This window comes from Primulina tabacum, chromosome 15 (assembly GCF_025594145.1).
Source record: "Primulina tabacum isolate GXHZ01 chromosome 15, ASM2559414v2, whole genome shotgun sequence".
Lineage (NCBI taxonomy): Eukaryota > Viridiplantae > Streptophyta > Magnoliopsida > Lamiales > Gesneriaceae > Primulina > Primulina tabacum.
The window spans coordinates 33,442,522-33,463,923 of NC_134564.1; the positions used below are offsets into that span (position 1 = coordinate 33,442,522).

The 21,402-nt window shown below is 33.5% G+C and overlaps 2 protein-coding genes across 2 annotated transcripts; one reads left to right on the forward strand and one right to left on the reverse strand.

Annotated features, from left to right (window-relative positions):
* Nucleotides 1-9,944: 9,944 nt before the first annotated feature.
* On the reverse strand, nt 9,945-12,435 carry LOC142526268 (heavy metal-associated isoprenylated plant protein 33-like). The gene is made up of 3 exons (XM_075630532.1): nt 12,109-12,435; nt 11,701-11,776; nt 9,945-11,526 (listed from the first exon to the last, which is right to left on the reverse strand). The coding sequence occupies exons 1-3, from the start codon at nt 12,136-12,138 to the stop codon at nt 10,112-10,114; spliced, it is 1,521 nt and encodes a 506-aa protein (XP_075486647.1). The 5' UTR covers nt 12,139-12,435; the 3' UTR covers nt 9,945-10,111.
* Nucleotides 12,436-17,448: 5,013 nt separating this feature from the next.
* On the forward strand, nt 17,449-18,228 carry LOC142526107 (uncharacterized). Its single transcript, XM_075630375.1, has one exon. The coding sequence runs from the start codon at nt 17,449-17,451 to the stop codon at nt 18,226-18,228; it is 780 nt and encodes a 259-aa protein (XP_075486490.1).
* Nucleotides 18,229-21,402: the final 3,174 nt, after the last annotated feature.

A 21,402-nucleotide genomic window follows, 5' to 3' on the forward strand; every position in this document is an offset into this window, starting at 1 on the left:
TGAAATATTTGTGTCCGTGTTCAATTGGTGGGCTATAATTTAGCCTTAAACCTGACTTACCCGGCCTATTGGGCTTGAAGTTACTTTCCATGTACCCACTATTTAAAATCATGTCTCGACGAATCTTTCTCAACTCAAAAAAAAAAAAATAAAAAAAATAAAAATTCCAAATTGGGATTATTTACCCTCACGTTGATTAATTTTTATATCTTTTTATTATTTCATATAATATTTTTAAAAAAATCATGCCGATAAGTGTAGAAATATAAAAGTATTATTTTGGATATTTTTTAAGTGAAATGTAAGAGTGAAAAGATCGATTTTTTTGCATCTTGGTTAATTTTTCGTAGTGGGTTAATTTGAAAGGTGGGAAATGTTGAGCGTCGTTATCAAAACCTAACTTCACATTATGGTTCTGGCCAAGATGGAAATGGAGTCACTTCCACTCTATTGACATCAAATTTTTATTGCTCAATTCTCATTATAAATTATCGGCAAAATATTTATGAGATTCCTATATATACGCATTAAGATTGAAATCGGATTACTCACAAATTTGATGATTCACGGAAAAACTTTAATAAATTTGGATCAAGAAATTATGGGTAATTTTTCTAGCGAGTCTAAAAATTTGTAGTACTTATGAGTCTGAACGACAAATTTTCAACTTAGAATAGACAAAATCCAGGGGTAATGCAATTGCAAATAAATGTGGAATCGATTATTAATTTGACTTTGAAAAAAACACACTCTTTCTTTCAACACGATCCCCCATTCCAATACACACCGTATTATTCCACATTGATCATGCATCAATTTATTGTGTTAACACGCAGCGCATGCAGTGAGACACGATTAAAAAGGTCTACCATGGATGGTGGAGAGAGTCGAAACTCATATAACTACAAGTCGTCTCTCGTCTTTTTCTCGTAAAATAAAATGAAAAATTAGTAAAACTTGTGTATCGAATTAAACAAAGAGTACAATATGCGAGACGGTCTCACAGATATTTATTTGTTTGACATGATAGCTATGTCCATATTTAATTCGTGAGACATGTCAGCTATGTCCATATTTACAATAAAAATCAATACTTTGGACATAAAAAATAATATTTTTTCATTGATGATCTAAATAGAATATTTGTATCACAAAATTGATACGTGAGCCCGTCTTATGAATTTTTTTCCCCGCTTAACTTTTATATTTGACTTGAGTTTTACCTCAATCATGTTGAGCAATTTCCCAAAAAAAAAACATGTGAAGCAAGTTAGTGATTTGCGTAATTGACTAGATCTTCGTCTTATAAAACCAACATACGTTTTACACGATTTTGAGGGATAAAACATTCCAAGAAATTGTTACAATTAGAATTAACTTTATTAGGGATTACTTTATTATAATTCCCAAGAATAAAAAAGATTTATACAGAATCTTGAAAATGGCAGAAGATCGGTAAAGAAAATGTTTTACTTTCCTTTGAAGGTAAAAATATTTCCTGCATCAGTCACGTCTTCGATGCAGAATACGTACTTTTTTCTCCAATTTTTAAGGTCTTAAAAGTCAAAGCCACATAAACAACAAAAGAGAAAAATTCAAAGAATAATCGATAGCAACTATAAATGTTGGTTTTATTTCTAATACTCACCCAACAATATTATTTTTGTAAAACAGTGTATAATGAAATATATATATATATATATATATATATATATATATATTTCAAACCGTTAGGTACATCATGGTATCAATCAAAATTTTAAACCGTTTGGTACAAATAAATGTTGTCATAAAATCCAAATCCCACCTTTGGATTCGGATCTCCATTAAATTTTGTAAATCGATTTTTTGCTGCAGAACTACAAACCGACTCAACTCATGAAAAATATTATATTATATATCAAAAGTATTGATTTTGATTGTATATATGAATGAATCAAATTAACTCATATCAAATATTAAGATCCACGAGGTCGTCTAAAAAAATATATATAATACTCCATTGTTAAATTTTTTTAGTACTTGGTTCCGGTAATAATGGTTTGACTGGAGTCGACGAGTCCTTGTCTTTAAAATTTGTTTGTTGAAACAATTAACTTATATTTTAATTGTTGTTGGACAGTCAAACAGATTTTATGGTTCTGGATAACGAATATTGATATTTCATAATTATCAAATGTCTTCGCTATTATTGCCACTCATAATGTGGTGGGGCCATTGCTCTATTATTTTTTATACACGTATATTTGAGATCGACAAAAATTCGTATGAAATGATCTCACATTTGATATTTTGTGAGACGGATCTCTTATATGAGTCATCCATGAAAAACTATTACTTTTTATACTAAAAATATTACTTTTTATTGTGAATATCGGTAGGATTGACCTGTCTCACATATAAAGATTTGTGATACCGTCTCCCAAGAGACCTATTCATTTAAGATATAAATAAATAAATCTTATAAACCTCTAAACATATGATATTTCTTGGGAAAGAAAAAAAAATTAACTAATAAATTAAAAAACGTGGCTATTAGCTAGAGTAATTCCATGCTTCATTAGCCAGTATTTGCATTGTTTATTGGTTTGAGGAAACTTTATAAATCTGATGCGCATAATGGGTTTTTGAAGAAAAATATGCATATAATTTTTGTAATAAAGAAAGAACGAAATTTTCTTTTCGACAATAATAATAAATAAATATAAAGACACGAGTTTTGATAAGAATAAATGCGACCAATAAGTGGCAGCCGCGGAAAATAAGGGTTATGTCTTGTATATAGCTGGCTGGTGTATGGGACATAGCGGCAGTATTCTGAAATACAATTTTATTTTATAGCTAATATAATAATATATATAAGTAATAAATTAAATAAATATCTTTGTATAGACGGTCTCAAAAATCTTTATCTGTGAGATTGGTCAACCCTACTGATATTCACAATAAAAAATAATATTTTTTCATTGATTACCCAAATAAGAGATCTGTCTCACAAAATACGATTCGTGAGACCGTCGAAAACATCAATAAAGCATAAAATTCTAATCCTTTTTTAATTCTTGCGTTTTGCAAAATTTGTCATATTTTTAGGCCTGAATTTTAAACAACAAATGATTTTAAAATATAATAAATTTTATATCGTAAGTTTTTTTTTTTGTACGGAAGTGTTATATTCTATTTACCCATAAAACGTACTTATCTCAAAATAGGTTACAAGAGCTTTTCTCTTCCTCTGTGAATTCAATTGTGCTTTTGGAAAGAACAAGGAAGAATGCACGATTGGCATGCTACAGCTCGTGACAACCACGGAGGTTTGGATGCACACAGCTTTAAACATAGTGCGACGCACAACCAATCTGACTTGCGGCGGTCTCTTGTGTGCTGATTTATCTATAGCATGAAATATGAAGTATATTACTTTCGTTTGGGAACACTGAGCAAATAATAATATTTAAACCAAGTAAAAGAAATTCAAGAAAAAAATTATCTATAAATTTCAATAAATCGAAGGAAATAAATGATTGGAAAAGCAGTAAGCAAAATATATATTATACTTTCAATTAGTTTAGTCTGAATATAAATATTTTGAGTTATGTTGACGTCTGATGTGGATTGGATTAACAATTTTGAAATACATAATACATGGATTTGACCAATACTTTTACCGTTAATTAGCTTTTGGGGTTAAATCAGACACAAGTCTCAATCTTAATATGTTATTAAAGTCCAGACCACTGTCACGTGTTGGACTAACTTATGAGTCACCCGTTAATGTCTTGTAAACTTCACACTTACATTGTACATTTCTCAACATGAAGATGTGTGTTAGATGTCTCGCATCGATTAAATTAAATTATTGAGACTTTTATATATGAATTTGGACAATTCTCTCTCATATACATCATAAATCAAACGTTATTAATTTATAATATTATAGTTAACAAAACATATTCCCTTCTCCTCTTTTTCCTTTCATTTATGAACAAATCTTTTTCCCTTAGTTTTTAGTATCTGTTATTGAGTCTGTCTTCGTCATTCTACATATATTTCTTCATTTGGTAAGCGTGCGTTTTGCATAATTTTTTTTATAATTAAATGAAAATCAAAATATAATTATAAAAAATATTGATGGATTATATTGTAATTTTGATATATGAATTAAAAAAATAAATAGAAAAAAAAAGGAAAAAAAGACCTGAGTAGGAGTTAAACATACAACTCGATGCTTAGGAAACAAAAACTGTATCCACATACTATGACACCAAAAATTAATTACTCTAAATATTTTAAACTTAATAATATATATATTATATATAGTATAGATATTTCTTTGCTAGCATATAAAAATTTAAGTATAAAATCAATAAACAGATGATTTTTCTCCCAAACATATAAATATCGTGATTTGTTGATAAATAGTTGATAGGATTTTGAAAAAATGGTATTAATACTTATTTTTTAAAAAAATAAAGCAAATATATTAGTTGATAGGATTGATGAATTTTGAAAAAAAATGGTATTAATATTTATATATTTTTTAAAAAAGCAAATATAAAATATATTGTACTTATTTGTCTTATAACAAGGATGCTACTGTGGTTTGGCCCTCCCAACTCTCACACCGCACATATATATATCATGTGCTCTTCTGCAACAAAATACATTGAAACCTGAGCGTTGAAATTAAAGAAAATTTCACTCAGAATTAATCCTTTCCCTTCCCTACAGTCCAACCCACACTTTTTTGACTTTTCTACCCACGGCTGTTGAATTTTTGCTGCATTTGGATTCCCCGAAATTCAGAAAAATTTAATTTGAATTTAAAATATAATTAAAGATTATTTAATTAAATCGGAGTATTGTGTGATTTAAACAATTTTATTTGCATAAATTAAATTCATGTACCATTTATACAACGTAAAAAATAAAATTTCATAATTATTTCAGTGATTGGGTTTAGTTTGTTTTGAGGTTTGATAAACTAATGAACTATATTACTCATATATCACTATTTTTTTTGCATATTAATAATTTCATCGTGAGACATGTTAATCATGTTTGTATTTAAGTTCAAAATAATATTTCTGATATAAAGTGGAACAATTTTCACCGGTCAGTAGTATAAGAAATTAATATCACAAAATCTAGTGTGGAGCTCTTAGCTCCTAATCGTTATTACAATACAATCTGATTAGGGGTTAATTAATTACAGCGAAAAACGAGTTTAAATTTTCTTTACAATGAGCCCGAAATATTTCTTCTATAATTTAAATACTAAAAATAGTATTTAATCTCACATCATAAACATGCTCACACATAATCAAAACCAATCATAAACAAACAACTCATATCCTCGGGACATGCCCCGGTATATATATACATATACATATATACTGGGAACAAGACATAAACCTCAACTCAAACTGTGACTACCTCCAGAAGTACCCTCTCTGGTCTCCTGATATCCTGGAGTACCTGCCATTGTCCACACACAAAGACAACAACAGCCCCCATTGGGGGTGAGCAAAGCTCCGTATGGAACAACCAATCATATATACAACAAGTATCTAAACAATGATATATGGTATACAATGCATGTATGTCGTGGAGGTATCAGGTCAAATGCCCATCCACTGAGCACATGTCAGAATCAATCGAATCGCTATCAAATCAATGCTCGAGCTGGCACACCGGCCAATATGGGATACTCGTATGATAGCGTCGGCAAAGCGCCATCAAATCCCAAATCTCATATCCAATCATATGGGGCCACAATTGTCTATGCTTTACGGGTCATATAATACCGGCATAGCGATTGTGTTCACAAACCCTGGAATCTAATCCAATCATATCAAGGTATCCAAGGATCATAGCTCAACGTGCATGTCATGTATCGATGTATGCATAAAATGATGTGTGTTAACAAAACATTTATTTTATACATCGATATCTCAATCTCAATGTCATGTATGCCACATCATTCAACAAATAAGGCATATAGACACATAATCTCATTCCAATCAATCAAATCAATCCAACATATATAATATAATACAGATACTTGTCGTATGTTACCCGGTCGCAACATACCTCAATTCTTCGTTTCCAGTTGATGTAGCCTGAAGATATTGATATTACACTTTATCTACATCAATAACATACTCATTCCAATCAATAACATACTCCAAAATCATTAATATGAGTTTCAAATATCATTTGAAACTTCAAAAATTCATATCAAATCAAATTCATATCATAATTCAATTCCGACTTCGAATACAAGTTTCTTGTCGGTTATTCTACTACATATCAGAAATTCAACTCCAAATACATGCTATTCCAGCACTTTGATATTTCGAGCTGCAGGAACTAGAAGAAAATTACCTCAGTCAGAAGACCTCGACGCGAAGATCACAAATATATAATTTGTTTCGCGTTTAGACAGCGTTTCGAAGTCGATTTGGAAGAAAGAATTTCGAAATCTCTCGAATTCTCTCGAAGTTATCGTATAAGAAATGAAGAAAGAAAGAACAAAATTCTCATTCTTATCCTCATCTCTCTCGCGCTCGGGCGGTAGAATTTTCGCGCCCGGGCGCGAGACATTCTGCCCCCGGCTTTCACTAGTACCGCGCTCGGGCGGTCACAAACTACCGCTCGGGCGCGGCATGTTTTGCCCGCATACTCATTTGACATACCCTGGCGCTCGGGCGGTCATTTTCTACCGCCCGGACGCCACACATTCTGTACAAATATTTATTTTTGTATTATATTGGCGTCCGGCCTCTCCACTCGAGCTCTTACAACGTCAATTCATGTTCAATATTCATTTTCTCAATTTCATTGTCATAATATACATCAAATGTATAATCACATATCAAATTCCTGAATTATCGATAATCACATAAGGTGTACGATAATACAATACACGGTCCTTACAATTGATTTGTGAGAAAGTTTGATAAAAATTGTGTAAAAGTTGATAGGAATAAAATTTAAGCTAAAATCATTTAAATGGTTACCGTAACGGCATCGATCAAGGTGTCTTCAAATGATGCTTGCAACTAAATTTGTAATTAAATAAACAAAAACAATAATGAATAAAAAAGAAAAACCAATAATGTTAATAAATTAATACAAAAAATACTTCATAGTACACGAAGCTGTGCGAACAATGATTCCATTTTTGTACAAGATTGTAAGATAATTACTTTTATCAAAGATTTTGTAATGATCGTCACAACTAAAGCAAAAACACAAAACAAAATATCAAAAGAAAATGTATGTAAATTAATAATACGACAACTGAAAAGTCATCAAACAAACGGCATCTTTTGTTTATCTTTCCTTTCGAACTTATGTTCTTACATTATAAAGATTCTATTTTGATATCAGAGATCTAATTATAATAAAATCTTTCATTAATTTAAAGAACAAACTTAATCAACTTAGGCATTAAATTAAAAATAATAATAAGGTAATAGTAAGGCATAGATTTTAGAACATTTGGTTATGTTTATATCAAGAGTAGGTCTTTTGCGAGACGGTCTCACGAATATTTATATGTGAGACAGATCAATCCTACCGATATTCACAATAAAAATTAATACTCTTAGCATTAAAAATAATATTTTTTCATGGATGACCCAGATAAGATATTTGTCTCACAAAATATACTCGTAAGATAGTCTCACACAAATTTTTGTCTTATATCAATAGAGAGAATCAAGCGTTGACCTTTTTTTATTTCATATTTAAAAGAAAAAATTATCATAATTACTTATATAATTATCAATATTATTATTGTTTAAATGGTTCTCTTAAATTTCTTTAGTCAAATCCAACAAAAGAATATTTGTCATCGTCACATATCCAACGACCACCATTAATTTATATCGCACGTACGTATAACAATATATATTATATACCATACTAATTGGATTGTTCATTAAAATCAAGTCAAAAAGACAAACAATACTACGTTATTTAATTTATTTTAACTTGATCTTTGACACAAATGTCTTCGTAAATCCTGGGATTTGATGGAGTTTGAAATATAGAATTATATAAATAATGAGAGAGAAAAAAATTGATTGTCCACACGCATGTGTACAGGATTCTTTTCGAAGAATCGGAACAAATCACAACAAAAAAAAAAATGGAGTCATCAACTGGTTGTATCTAGGATGATAATTTTTCGAATGGGTTCGAGCCGGTGAGAAAATCACAAAATAAGGTGGGTTTGGGGACTAACATTCGGGTTGGGTTTAGGTTCGGGTTCTATTTTGAACTCTCGAAATAGTTCGGACAATTATAAATATACTTTTTTCATATATGAATCCATCTCGATAATAATAATATTATTAATAATAACATGGATATACTTCTATTAGGTTCTTTATATTTCTATTAGGTTTGGTCCACCACGAAGAAGTTGGCATTCAATCTATGTCCAAAGGAATTTATATCTCATTCCACCCACTAAGCGCATATATAATTAAATTATATTTGAAAGCAAACGACCCATTAATTTTAATTTTAAGAGTACGTCTCTTGTGAGACGGTATCATGAATTTTTACATGTGAGACATGTCAATTTTACTGATATTCACCATAAAAAATAATACTCTTAGCATAGAAAGTAAATTTTTTTCATTGATGACCTAAATAAGATATTCGTCTCACAAAATACGATGCGTAAAACCGTATTTTTTTCCTACTTTTAGATAATTCAATCATGTGACTTTGGCAAACTTTTACTCAAGTAATTGACATTTTGGTAGACTTATGCTGATGGTCTCTCGATCTAAACATTATTTCTGATAGAAATCGAATATTTAATCTTTTCGTCACGCCGCTATATTGGTGTCTAGTCCTAAAATAAATTATTTTAAAATTTTATGTAATAATTATACATCATCTTTATCACAACCATGAACTTTCGCTTCTGACAAGAATAAAAATTCAAATATTATTTTTAAAAATTATCAAACCTTAAATTTTATTATATATTTGTACGAAGCAGCAACAGGACCAATAATAATCATTTTCCTATTAAATATTATTATCTAAATATACAGAATTCAAGTTCAAGCCAAAGTTCATCAATTAATGGGACCTTTCGTTTTCCATCCGTTTATGTAAAAAATTGTACCCCACCACATTTCAATAATGTCAAATGGAACCATTTTTTGCTTTAGAGAAATTATTACTTAAATTGAAGTTAAAAAAGAACACGTTCAAAAAAGAAGTAGTTGGGAGTATTTTTAATTTGCTAAATCAAGTAAAAAAGAGAGAGACTACTCTCTTCATCTGGTTCACATAGTGTAAACAGTATAAAGCAATGAAGCAAAGAAAGGGAGCTAAAAAGTGAATGAAGAAGGTATCTTCAAATACTTATATAATGTTTTGCGAGCATCAACTCGATCTTATAACAGAATGATATCAGAATCGCTCGAATATACCAAAGTTGAGCCATCGGGATCGGACTCCTCCGATTCAATATATTGCCATTGCCCAGTAGTTTTGTAGCGAAGATGTTCTCTTCTAGGGAAGCAAGATAGGAGGAATATATATATATATATATATATATATATATATATATATATATATAGACATTATTTTCTAATAAATACTATCGTGACTAGGGTGGGTATGGAGACTACGCCATGGAACTAGGTTGTAATAATCCATACGATAGGAGTACAAAATGAGATTAATCTCATTGAATAAGAGATTATTGGAATTATTTTTTTCTTAAATCCCTTCTGTTTCAATTTATTTCTCTTTCAAAATATACATACAAACATTACATTAACATTCTCATATGACAAAACCAGCCCCATCCAGTACCATCGTCTCAATGCTTTTTAATATATATATATATATATATATCAATCTATAAAATACTGGGTGTCATAAGCCTAAACTTAGGATTTCAAAGGTGGGGGCAAAAAAACTAAAATAAATAAAACCCATTTCAATGTATATTATGGAATCACGGATTAGTAAAAATCATCAAACTATCATCTCGAATGACCAAGCACTATCACCATAATTTATCAGTCAAAGAGGCGCCAAATTCAGGTCGAACCAAGGCAACCTTGATCTCTCACATCACGTTACAACTCGAAGTGTTTTCGTCGCTGAACATTGCGTACTGGTCGGTTCGCTCGCCTTGTGGTGGAGCATAAGGGTATTGGTAAGGGTAAGCAGGATACGGCGGCATGTAGTTAACTGCAGGGGGAGGCCGGGCATACATCATGGGCTGAAACCTCTCATTACCGTTGGCACGTTGCTGGTTCATCATCATGGCTGCAAGTTGCTGCTGGTAATAGGGGTTTGCCGTCATGTGCTCGGGGGTAGCAGCTGGAAAATACCCAGCACCACCACCTCCGCCACCAGTTATGGCGGAGGCTGGCAGACCTTGAACCGCGGCAAGATTGTTCATTTGGCCCATCGGAAGATTACCCATTTGGCCCATCGGAAGATTTGCACCCAATGGGCCCATGTTACCTCCAGCACTCATGGGCATCATGTTAGGCATGCCACGAGGTCCATCATTCATACCACCCTCTTTCCTGACCCCATTGCCCATAGAATTGTTGCCATTCAAAGCCCCAGCTCCAGCTCCGGCGCCACCACCATTCTTATTTTGACCATTGCCACCACCGCCACCATTTTTGCCATCATTAGGTTGGCCACCACCATTCTTGCCACCCTTTCCACCACCTTGATTTTGGTTACCACCATTGTTATTCCCATTACCACCTTTCTTACCACCATTAGCCCCACCTTGATTTTGGTTACCACCGCCTAGATTCATTTGAACAGGCACGTTACCTCCACCTCCACCTCCACCTTTCTTCCCATTTCCTCCATCGTTACCACCACCTTTCATTAGCTGAGGTTGCTGACCATTCATTATATTATTCATCATGATGTTACCCATCTGAGCACCGCCATGGCCGTCACCCAAGACTGGAGGCTTCATTTTATTATAAACGACGGGGATATCATCCACTTCATCGTCAAAATCGTCGTCTTCATCATCATAATCATCGTCGTCAAAATCATCATCACTATATTCTTCATCCTCAGGCATGTTGAACTTCGCAGATTTCTGGTTCTGGTCCTTGTTATTATTGGCCCCTTTCAGATCTTTCATAAACTGCGGGGGTATTTTCAGATCTTGCGACCCTTTGAACTGTTGCATCTGCTGCTGTAGATGCTGGAGTTGTTGCTGAAATTGTGGATTTTGCGCCTGAAGGCCAACTTTTGGCTGGTTGTTTCCACCAGCCTTTGGGGTCTGGCCTTTGTTCTGTCCACCTTTCCTTCCGTTGTCAATTTGCAGATTCTTGAACTGATTATTCATCTGGTTTTGATTATTGTTGTTGGTCTTTGATGCACCCCATATCTCAGCATGTTTCCCATTCTTGGTGAGCTTCTTGATGAGTGTGGCTGGGTCAACATTACCTGAAACAGTGACCTTCCCTTGCTCTGAATCTATGTTTGTGGTGTATACCCCTGAAATAAATCATGAAAAAATTAGGCCAATTGGTGAAAAATAAGAACAAATTAAATCCACAGAAAAAAATATGGCCAACAGATTTTTTTACCGCTTCTGGCTTTGGAAAAGAACAAAGAGATAACAGAATGAGATTCGCCAATAAAATTTAGGGAACAAGAACACAAGCATACCATCAATCTTCTGCAAGATTTTCTTCACTTTGTGCTTACATCCATCACAGTGTATATTGACCTTAAGAACACAAGTCTGAAAAAACAAGCAAAGCCAGAAAACAAAAATAAAGTAAAGTTCACAACTTTATCACTTAGAAGACAAAAAATAAAAACCGCAAAGAAGAAATTACAGGAAGAAAAGCAGGAAAAACAAAAACTTTCTTAAATGGAAGCAGCCATTCAATTAAACAAATTGACAAATGCATTATACATCACAAAAAGAAAGAAAAAAGAGATACATATACACAGCAAAAATGCCATTATTGTTTTTAAAATAAGCTAAGCCCGTAAGGCCAATGCACACACTAACACCTCCTTTGAAACATAATTCACATTTACAAGAAAATGGGCTGAAGAACAAATAACCTGGATCTTCAAGAACTCTTCTTTACTCATATCTACCCACAAGAAACAGAGTTGAGCAAAAGAAATTCGGTTAAACTAAAGTTGTTACTGGTCGTAACAGATCCGAGCAAACAAATTCTAAGGTGAAAAATCAGAAAACCCAGAAACGGAGCGAATGATAGGAACTTGGCGGTGGATGAAGCGCATTAAAACTTCTCCTCTATTTCAGAGTCGGAGAGAGAGAGGTATGGAGAAATGTATCCAAGTGTGTGAGTGAGAGAGAGAGAGAGAAAGCTATTACTAAATACTGCAGACTGGCAGGAAAGGGGTGTCGTCGCACACTCATTTTTCGGTTTTGGGGCCATATTTATGGGTATTTTTTTCAATATTCAATTTAATATTTGGTATTAAATTTAGAGTCACTCAAATTTCATGACAATAACAATATAATAAAATATCGTCAAAAAGAAAACAATATAATAAAATATTATTTTACCATATGCGCTATACTTCTCAGTTTAATTTAATATGATTTTGAATTTTTTTAAAAATAAATTTTTTTAAATAATCTTTAGAAATATAAATTATACCATAACGAACGAATTCCATCCGAAAAATTTATTTCCTATGATTTTCTCAAATTTGAGATTTTTAGTTTTGAAAAAATTAACTCGTCTTCTACACAACTCTTGGTAAAAACTTTTAGGCTCGTGGCTCGGCTTACGTCGAGTTCGGGTTTTCTTGGCTTGGCTTAACTCAAAGTGGTGAGAATGTCAACTATGGTTAAATGGGTACAAAATCTGATGAAAATATGTGTGAGTATTTGTTACAGCAGACGTTTTTGTCAGATTTCACCATTTTGCTATTACATATCACTTTCTTTACCCAAAAATTTATGAAATTGTATTTACATAATTACTCATGCTTTTATCACTTTGTTACCTCAAATGTTTTCATACAATGTTTACGTACGCTGAGGATGTAAATAATATCAAACCCAATTTATCGCTTTAATTATCTTCTAAGTTCATTATTATTGAGTTGTGCTATAAATTTTGAATTACTTTTAAAAGTAAATGATAAATAACAATATTACGATCGTTCACGAATCTTTATCCGTGAGACATGCCAGCCCTATCGATATTCACAATAAAAATAATATTCTTAACATAAAAAATTATATTTTTTCATGGACAATCCAAATAAGAGATCTGTCTTACAAAAAACGACCCGTGAGACCGTCTCACACGAGTTTTTGCTAATGTTCTAATAAACTAATGTATATAATTAAAACCAAAATCGATTTTTTTTTTTCAAAATGTTCACTCATGACGTAGACTTAGTTTATCTCTACAGTATTAGATCATATGATTCTTTATATTTTAATAAAAATTGACAAAATATCACTCTAAGTGTAAAAACAAAATCTTATATGTAAAATGGAATTATTGCTATTTATATACTTCTTTCATCACATTTGCGTCATAACTTAGAGCAATAATTTGAGTTATTTCTTGATGTACTTGGTTGAGATCTTGATAATTAGATCTCAGGAATTGCACCAGAGGCAAAAAAAAAAAAAAAAAATCGAATTTCAATAGCCATTATAACGAAAACTAATAACAAAATAGTGGGCAAAATTGCTACAAAAAGAAACCATCTTATTTTCTGACGACTGGAATTTGAACTTTTGTGAAATGCTTTTCATTTTCTCTACAATTGAAAACTCATGTGCCCACAGAAATATCACACAGTAAACTATTTAATACTATCCTTTAATTAATCGTTTAGGCTTCCCCACTTTTTCTCAATTATTGGCGCAACCTGCGTTTATTTTATTTCAAATCACATTTTACTTTTTGCATATATTATGCCTAACATCAAGAAATGTGTTTCAAAAGACTTTCTGTGTTTGAATCTCTGAAACTAGCAAGCTAGTTGGGTAGAACCCGAAAAGATGTAAACATGTGTAAGACCAAGTCGTAAACAAAATTTCATGTCATATCGAATAACATTTAATTCTGCTCACTTCAATACTCAAGAAGATCGGCGAACAAAGTGGCTCGTTCATTTGCTCAATCGAAAAATCATGCCATTATTTGCAATAATCATATATATATATATATATATATATATGTTTATATGTATGTATGTATGTATTATGGATACAAATTTTCTGCAAGTAGTATATTCCATTGTGGGCTAATAAGTGGTGTTTGTATAGTTAAAAGCCTGAATCACGATGAACCCCCTTGTGCATTGTCCTTCTATTAGTTTGAATTTTGGGACCTCTTTTAGCTATAAAGGAAACGTGACATGTCTGGAAAGAAATTCTAAACCTACAATAATAATGCACTGCTACTTTTGGATTTCATTTAGATCTACCACTCTTATTTCAATTCGATTTATTTATTTCTTTATATATAACACCATGCTACGTTTATGATTAAGGCCGGCAACATTTGGGCATGCCGTCGCGAGTTATAAAAGAAAAAAGAACAAAGATTACTAAAATTTCTGAGTTGTAATAAAACATATAGATACCCTAACTCGTAAAAAGGAGTTGTGAACTATGCTGAAATGATGATCTTACTCAATAAAAAAAATAATAATAAAAAGTATATGGATAATTTTTAAAAGGTATACCATCGTTTTATTAATTTCTGAATCTGTCTAATAAATGGGTAAACAAAATTAAATTTAATAAAAATGATTCTTTTTTTTATTACTACACACGCGGAGAAGGGAGATCGAACTCGGAAAGGGGAATCAGCTAATCTGACGAATGAGATCACTGGATTACAAGCTCGATCTTTAATAAAAGTGATTCTAATTGGAAGGGTTTTTTTTTTTTTTTTTTTTCATGGTAAAAAGAGCAAAGAATGGAGTCGTGGTGAGCATGATTGTGAATATCCACGGGCGTACGGATGTGTTTGTACCGAGAAATTTTATATCATGACATTTTATTCTTTTCTAGTTCCTTTTTTTCTACCTGGTTCAAATCCATATGACAATTTCATGGTTGAGTTGACCATTTAGTAAAATCATAACAAATACCGAAATACCACCTTTTAATGCATATATGGTAAATTCTATGTCCTGATTTTTAAAGAATTATTTAGTAGTTTTTTTTTTTTTTTTTAAAAAAAGTTATGTAAAATGCAACTTTTTGTCATATTAGCATTTTGAAGATGCTCGGAAAAATCGGGCAGAGTAGGTGTCCGATTCTCGAGATGCGAGCCTTCGTCTCCTCTTGGATGATGCTCAAGGTAAGATGACCGAGCTCCCAAGGATGAATTCTAACAATAACTCGTACGCACATTAAAACAAGGAACTTGTGAAATTTCCAATGAGTTTTTTAATGTGACAATTTGGATGCTCAAGTGAATACCGAGCTCACGAGAAGAGAAAACTCATGATATATAAGTTCACACCACTCGTTACAATATGAACTGAATGAATTCAATGATCCCACAAATATGAGTATTTATAGGAGAAATGTAACGAAGACTTAGGTCATGCATGGAACCCGTAAACCTCATATGATGAGGCATCTCTCCATACTTTGCCCCGTAACCCTGTCATATCGATCTTTGATCTCAAGTACGTCAATTGATATGCTAATGATTTCAAAACATGGTTACTACTAACATTGTATTTGACCCTGTCATACCAACCATAGGCCCATATCGTAGGCCCAACCCCCTCTCCCCTAGTCTCTTATCAGAATTGCCAACTCCCTGAACTCGTACATGAAAAATCACCAAGCATGTCTTTTCACCTCGGCCAATCGGCTATCCCGAGCTCCTCACCTCAGTCCATGATTAACTTGGTCATTTCTCTTGGTCGGCCTGAGGAGCTGGGTCTAAGATGGTTGAAAAGTGCATTGCTTTTTCAATCACCATATAGATCCATCTATAATTTGTGCCATTAAATCACTAAGATTTGGATGTTACCACTGACTGATAATGCTCTGAATTTGTTGAAACAAACTCTGGAGCAAAAAGGGTCAATACAAATGTACCTGTGCACGCAGAAGAAAAGGAATCTGCAAGGACAATGCATTATTGCTCTTGGTAGCATATGTAGTAGATGGTCGTCGATCCCTTTTGAAATTATGGGGATCAAATCATGGGCAAGCGTGTAATTCAGCAATTCAAACTGAAAAATATATATATCCAAATGTTGTATGTAATTTAATGAAAATATGTGCCTTCTCATGCGCCATTAACTAAAACTTTCGAATCTCTTATTATTTTAGAGTATTGAGTTGTGAAATTAATATGATTCTCAATCCTTTTTTAACTTTCATAAATTCGTTCTAAACTTTTACTTCTCCATGTTCGTGTGTTTCAGAAAAGATAATTTTAAGCTTAACATGTCCAAATTACCCATGTGTTTGTGTATGATGGAGTCAAATTATGAAAAATAAATGTAAGGTGAAAGGAATTTTATTCTTGATATATTTTCCTTTTTTATCTTTAATATTTTGTCTTTCTAGACATGAGGATAATCTCGAAATTGATGATATGATCTCTTATAAATTCAATATGTGATATAAGACTATATTTTGATATGACTCGTAATATCTTTAAGATATGATATCATAATATCTTTAAGATATGATATCACAATATCTTTAAGATATTGTCCTTGTTTTAAAAAGAGTTTGTTTCCTAATGAAATTGGTTTTTCTATGTTAAATAGGACTCAAAGGAGAAGAAACGAAAGTGTGAGAGAGTGACGATACAGAGCAAAAACTTTCGGAGAGACAGAGATGCATTTGTACGAAGAAAATGTTTTCTGATTGAAGCTATCTCGTGATTGATAACTTGTTGCTGTGAAGTGCTGCCAACATCCGAAGACAACACCTAATCACCGTGTTGATTAGTGTGTGGAGTTTTGAAGATTTTTTTCACTTCTCAGTTGATGCATCCTATGTATTTTGGTTATACGGTTTGTTAGAGGTTTATGATGCAATTTGTTACTCGCCTCAATAAGGGAGTTGTTTTATTCTTTCACTAGTATTGGTTTTTGTAAACTTACAAGTTTTTCTAGTTAATTATTTTGCCCTGAGGCACCGCACAAGTATTTTATACTTGTGCATAATTTACATCTCGTATCTCGTATTATTATCATTATTCCAGCTACGTGTAGGTGTGTTAAAATCATAATTTCCGTTGCATGTTGTCGTGGGTGTTACAACACCTACGCACAACACCTACATTATGATACACACAACACTCACTCTCAACTCACACATACACTGTGGAAACAGAACTTTCAATTGGTATCAGAGCTTCCACTTGACGCTACTAAGTGAGATCCTGTTTTGTTTTGTTTTCAGAGTGAAAAGGAATTATGGAAGGATCAACAAATACTGTTTTTAGGCCTCCCGTGTTGGATGGATCAAACTATGCATTGTGGAAAGTAAAGATGAGGGTTTTTATTAAATCCATTGAAGAAAGAGCTTGGCAACGTGTACTTGATGGTTGGAGTCCACCAAAACTCGAGGATGCTGATGGAGACACACGGCTCAAACCTGAAAGTACATGGACTGTCGATGAAGTGCAAACTTCAAACTTTAATTCCAAGGCTCTCAATGCTATATTTTCATCTGTTGACACAAGGATGTTTAGTTTAATCACCACTTGTGTATGCGCCAAAGATGCTTGGGAGATACTCCAGAAGCACTGTGAAGGATCCGCAAGTGTGCGTAAAACTAGGCTAAGGATGGTGACATCAAAGTTAGAAAGTTTGAGAATGGAGGACAAGGAGTCTATTCTTGAGTATGATAGCCGGTTGAGGCAACTTTCTAATGAAGCTCACAGTCTTGGAGATCCCATGTCCAATGAAAGATTGGTGAACAAAGTTTTAAGATCTCTACCTGAGAAATTTAATGTCAAAGTTTGTGCAATTGAAGAATCTAAAGACACTTCAACAATCAACCTGGATGAATTAATGAGTTCCCTCAGAACTTTTGAGATGAATCTTGATTTACAAAAGAAGGATAAAGGGAAGACAATAGCCCTTGAAGTTTCAACTGACTCTTATGATGAAATCCTTCAAATATCTAAAGAAGTGAATGAATCTGATTTAGGTGAAGATTCTATCTCTCTAATTACTAAAAAAATTCGGTGATTACTTGAAGAAAATGAGAGAGAAGAAGAAAATTGGACAAAAATCTGTGTTGCCCAATATCACCACTTCTGCAAAAGCTCAAAAGTTTACTCCTATGAAAGGACAATTTCGACTAAAAACTGAATTGCAAATCCAATCAAATGTCAGAAATTTGGACTCAGTACAATGCAGAGAGTGTTCTGGATTTGGACACTATGCCAATGAGTGTGCCAATCGACTTCGAAGAAACAAAGGCATGGCTGTCACTTTGAGTGATGAAGAGTCTGATGATGATCAAGGATCAAGTGAATCTGAAAATCACACATCGTTATCTTCTGTGATCAAGGAAAAACGCTCAATGCAAATCAATCCTTTGGGTGTTGCCACAGGTGTTGCAATACCTGGCCGCAACACCTCTTTGAATTCAATATGTCTTAAATCTACAACCCTTGCGGAGGCAAGTCAGTCTGAAACTCAAGAGGTAGATGATGATGAAGTCACTCTAGAAAGTGTGCAGACGATGTACGAAGAATTATATGAAGACTGGATCAAAAGAACTAAAGGAAATGCAATTCTCTCCAAAGAGAATGCTGAGTTAAAGTCACAAATTTCACGACTTGAAGTAATCTTAAGCAAGAAAGATTTGGAATTATGCAAAGTCAAAGAGGAACTTGGAGAAGCAACTCAGATTCTTGCCAAGATGAATTCAAGTTCATCCAAACTTGATTCACTTTTGATGATTGGACAAAATGACAAAGCTGGACTTGGTTATCCGAACAGTCTGTTCGAAATTGGAGAATCTTCCAATACTGAGAGAAAACCAACTGTTTTTGTCAAAGGAAGTGTTGAAACCTCAAATGCTACACAAACTGAAAAAGGTGCTCCATCTAAAAGGCAAATATCTACCAAGAAGTCCAAATCCAGAAAACGCCACTTTATCTGCCACTATTGTTTTAGACCTGGTCATATCAAACCCTACTGCTTTAAACTGAGAAATGATTACAAGAGATGTGAATCAGAACAGGTGTTGCCACAGGTGTTGTATAACACCCGACGCAACACTGCCAACAGAAAACCGACGGTAAAAAGGGTTTGGGTACCAAAGGCTAAGATTCAATGTTCCGTTATTTATACTTCATTAAAGACTAACATTGTAGGAATATGGTACTTTGACAGTGGTTGTTCGCGCCACATGACAGGTTCTAAAGACCATTTGATTGAATATGTTGAACTGAGGAGTGGTCATGCGACATATGATGGTGGTGCTAAAGGAAGAATTGCTGGCAAAGGAACCTTGAATGTTGATGGACTGCCTAATCTACACAATGTGCTTTATGTCGAAGGGCTTAACTCAAACTTAATAAGCATAAGTCAACTTTGTGATGACGGTTTGCATGTTAAGTTTGATAAAGACAATTGTGAAGTGTTTGATAATTCTAATACTCGTATTTTGACAGGTACAAGGTCTGCTGATAATTGCTATCAACTTGGAGAAGACTTAGTATGCAATCATTCAAAGGTGAGTGAATTAAACTTGTGGCATCAAAAATTGGGACATGCAAACTTCAAGACATTAAAGAATCTTGGTAAGTACGATGCTGTGAGAGGTATGCCTAATTTATCCTCTGGAATTCCGTATGTTTGTGGTGCATGTCAAAAGGGTAAGCAAACACGTGCTCCCCATCAAGTGTTGCAACACTTTGGGACAACACGGTGTCTTGAACTCTTGCACATGGATCTTATGGGTCCAATGGAAGTGGAAAGTCTTGGAGGTAAGAAGTATTCATGCGTTTGTGTGGATGATTTCTCTCGCTTTACTTGGGTAAGATTTCTTAGAGAAAAATCCGATACATTTGATGTTTTCAAGAAATTACATGCTAAGATTACTAATCTACATAATCTGAGGGTTGGTAAGATAAGGACTGACCATGGTAAAGAATTTGAAAACTCACACTTTATATCATTTTGTGAAAAGAGAGGGATAACTCATGAATTTTCGGCCCCTAAGACTCCTCAACAAAATGAAATAGCCGAAAGGAAGAATAGGACACTGCAAGAAATGGCTAGGGTCATGTTAAGTTCAAAGAATATTTCAAAGAGATTTTGGGCCGAGGCCTTGAACACAGCATGTCATATTTCAAATCGTGTGTACTTAAGGAGTGGTTCTACTATGACATCCTATGAAATCATCATGGGAAAGAGGTCGAACCTTAAGTATTTTCATGTCTTTGGGTGTGTATGTTATGTTTTGAATGACCGAGACCATCTTGCAAAGTTTGACTCTAAAAGTGACAAATGTTTATTCGTTGGTTATTCATCTAATAGTCGTGCCTATCGCGTGTATAATCTGAGAACAAGAACGACTATGGAGTCTATTAACGTTGTTTTTGATGATCTTGCAGATCTAACGGGAAAAACAATCGAGGATGATATTGATGGGCTGCTGAACGAAAGTGAGACACTGCCTAACACAGATGTTGCACCCGGTGTTGTAACACCGGAGACAACACCTGCACTGGCAGAATCAAATGATGAACTAGGAAAGTATACTGAGAATGATGACAGTGTAACCAATGAAGAGATTGATATTCCCAGCAAGGTTCAGAAAAATCATCCATCATCTCAGATCATTGGAGAAACATTTGGAGGAATGCAAACGAGAAGAAAGGAGAAGGTAGACTATCGCAAAATGATGGGACTAGTATGCATGACTTCCGTATACTCTCAAGTAAGTCACTCTTGTTTTGTTTCACTCATGGACCCAAAAATATAAATGAAGCCTTAAAAGATGAATTTTGGGTTGATGCAATGCATGAGGAACTTGAACAATTTGTTAGGAATGATGTGTGGGATTTGGTTCCCAGACCCGATAATGTGAATGTTATTGGAACCAAATGGATCTTTAAAAACAAAACTGATGAATCTGGAATTGTTGTGAGAAATAAAGCTAGGCTAGTGGCTCAAGGGTATACTCAAATTGAAGGAATTGATTTTGATGAAACGTTTGCCCCTGTTGCCCGGATTGAATCGGTTAGACTTTTACTTGCTATTGCATGTTATATGGACATAAAATTATATCAAATGGATGTGAAAAGTGCCTTTTTGAATGACATCTTGAAAGAAGAAGCTTATGTAAGCCAACCTAAAGGATTTGAAGATCCACACCACCCGAACCATGTCTACAAGTTGAAGAAA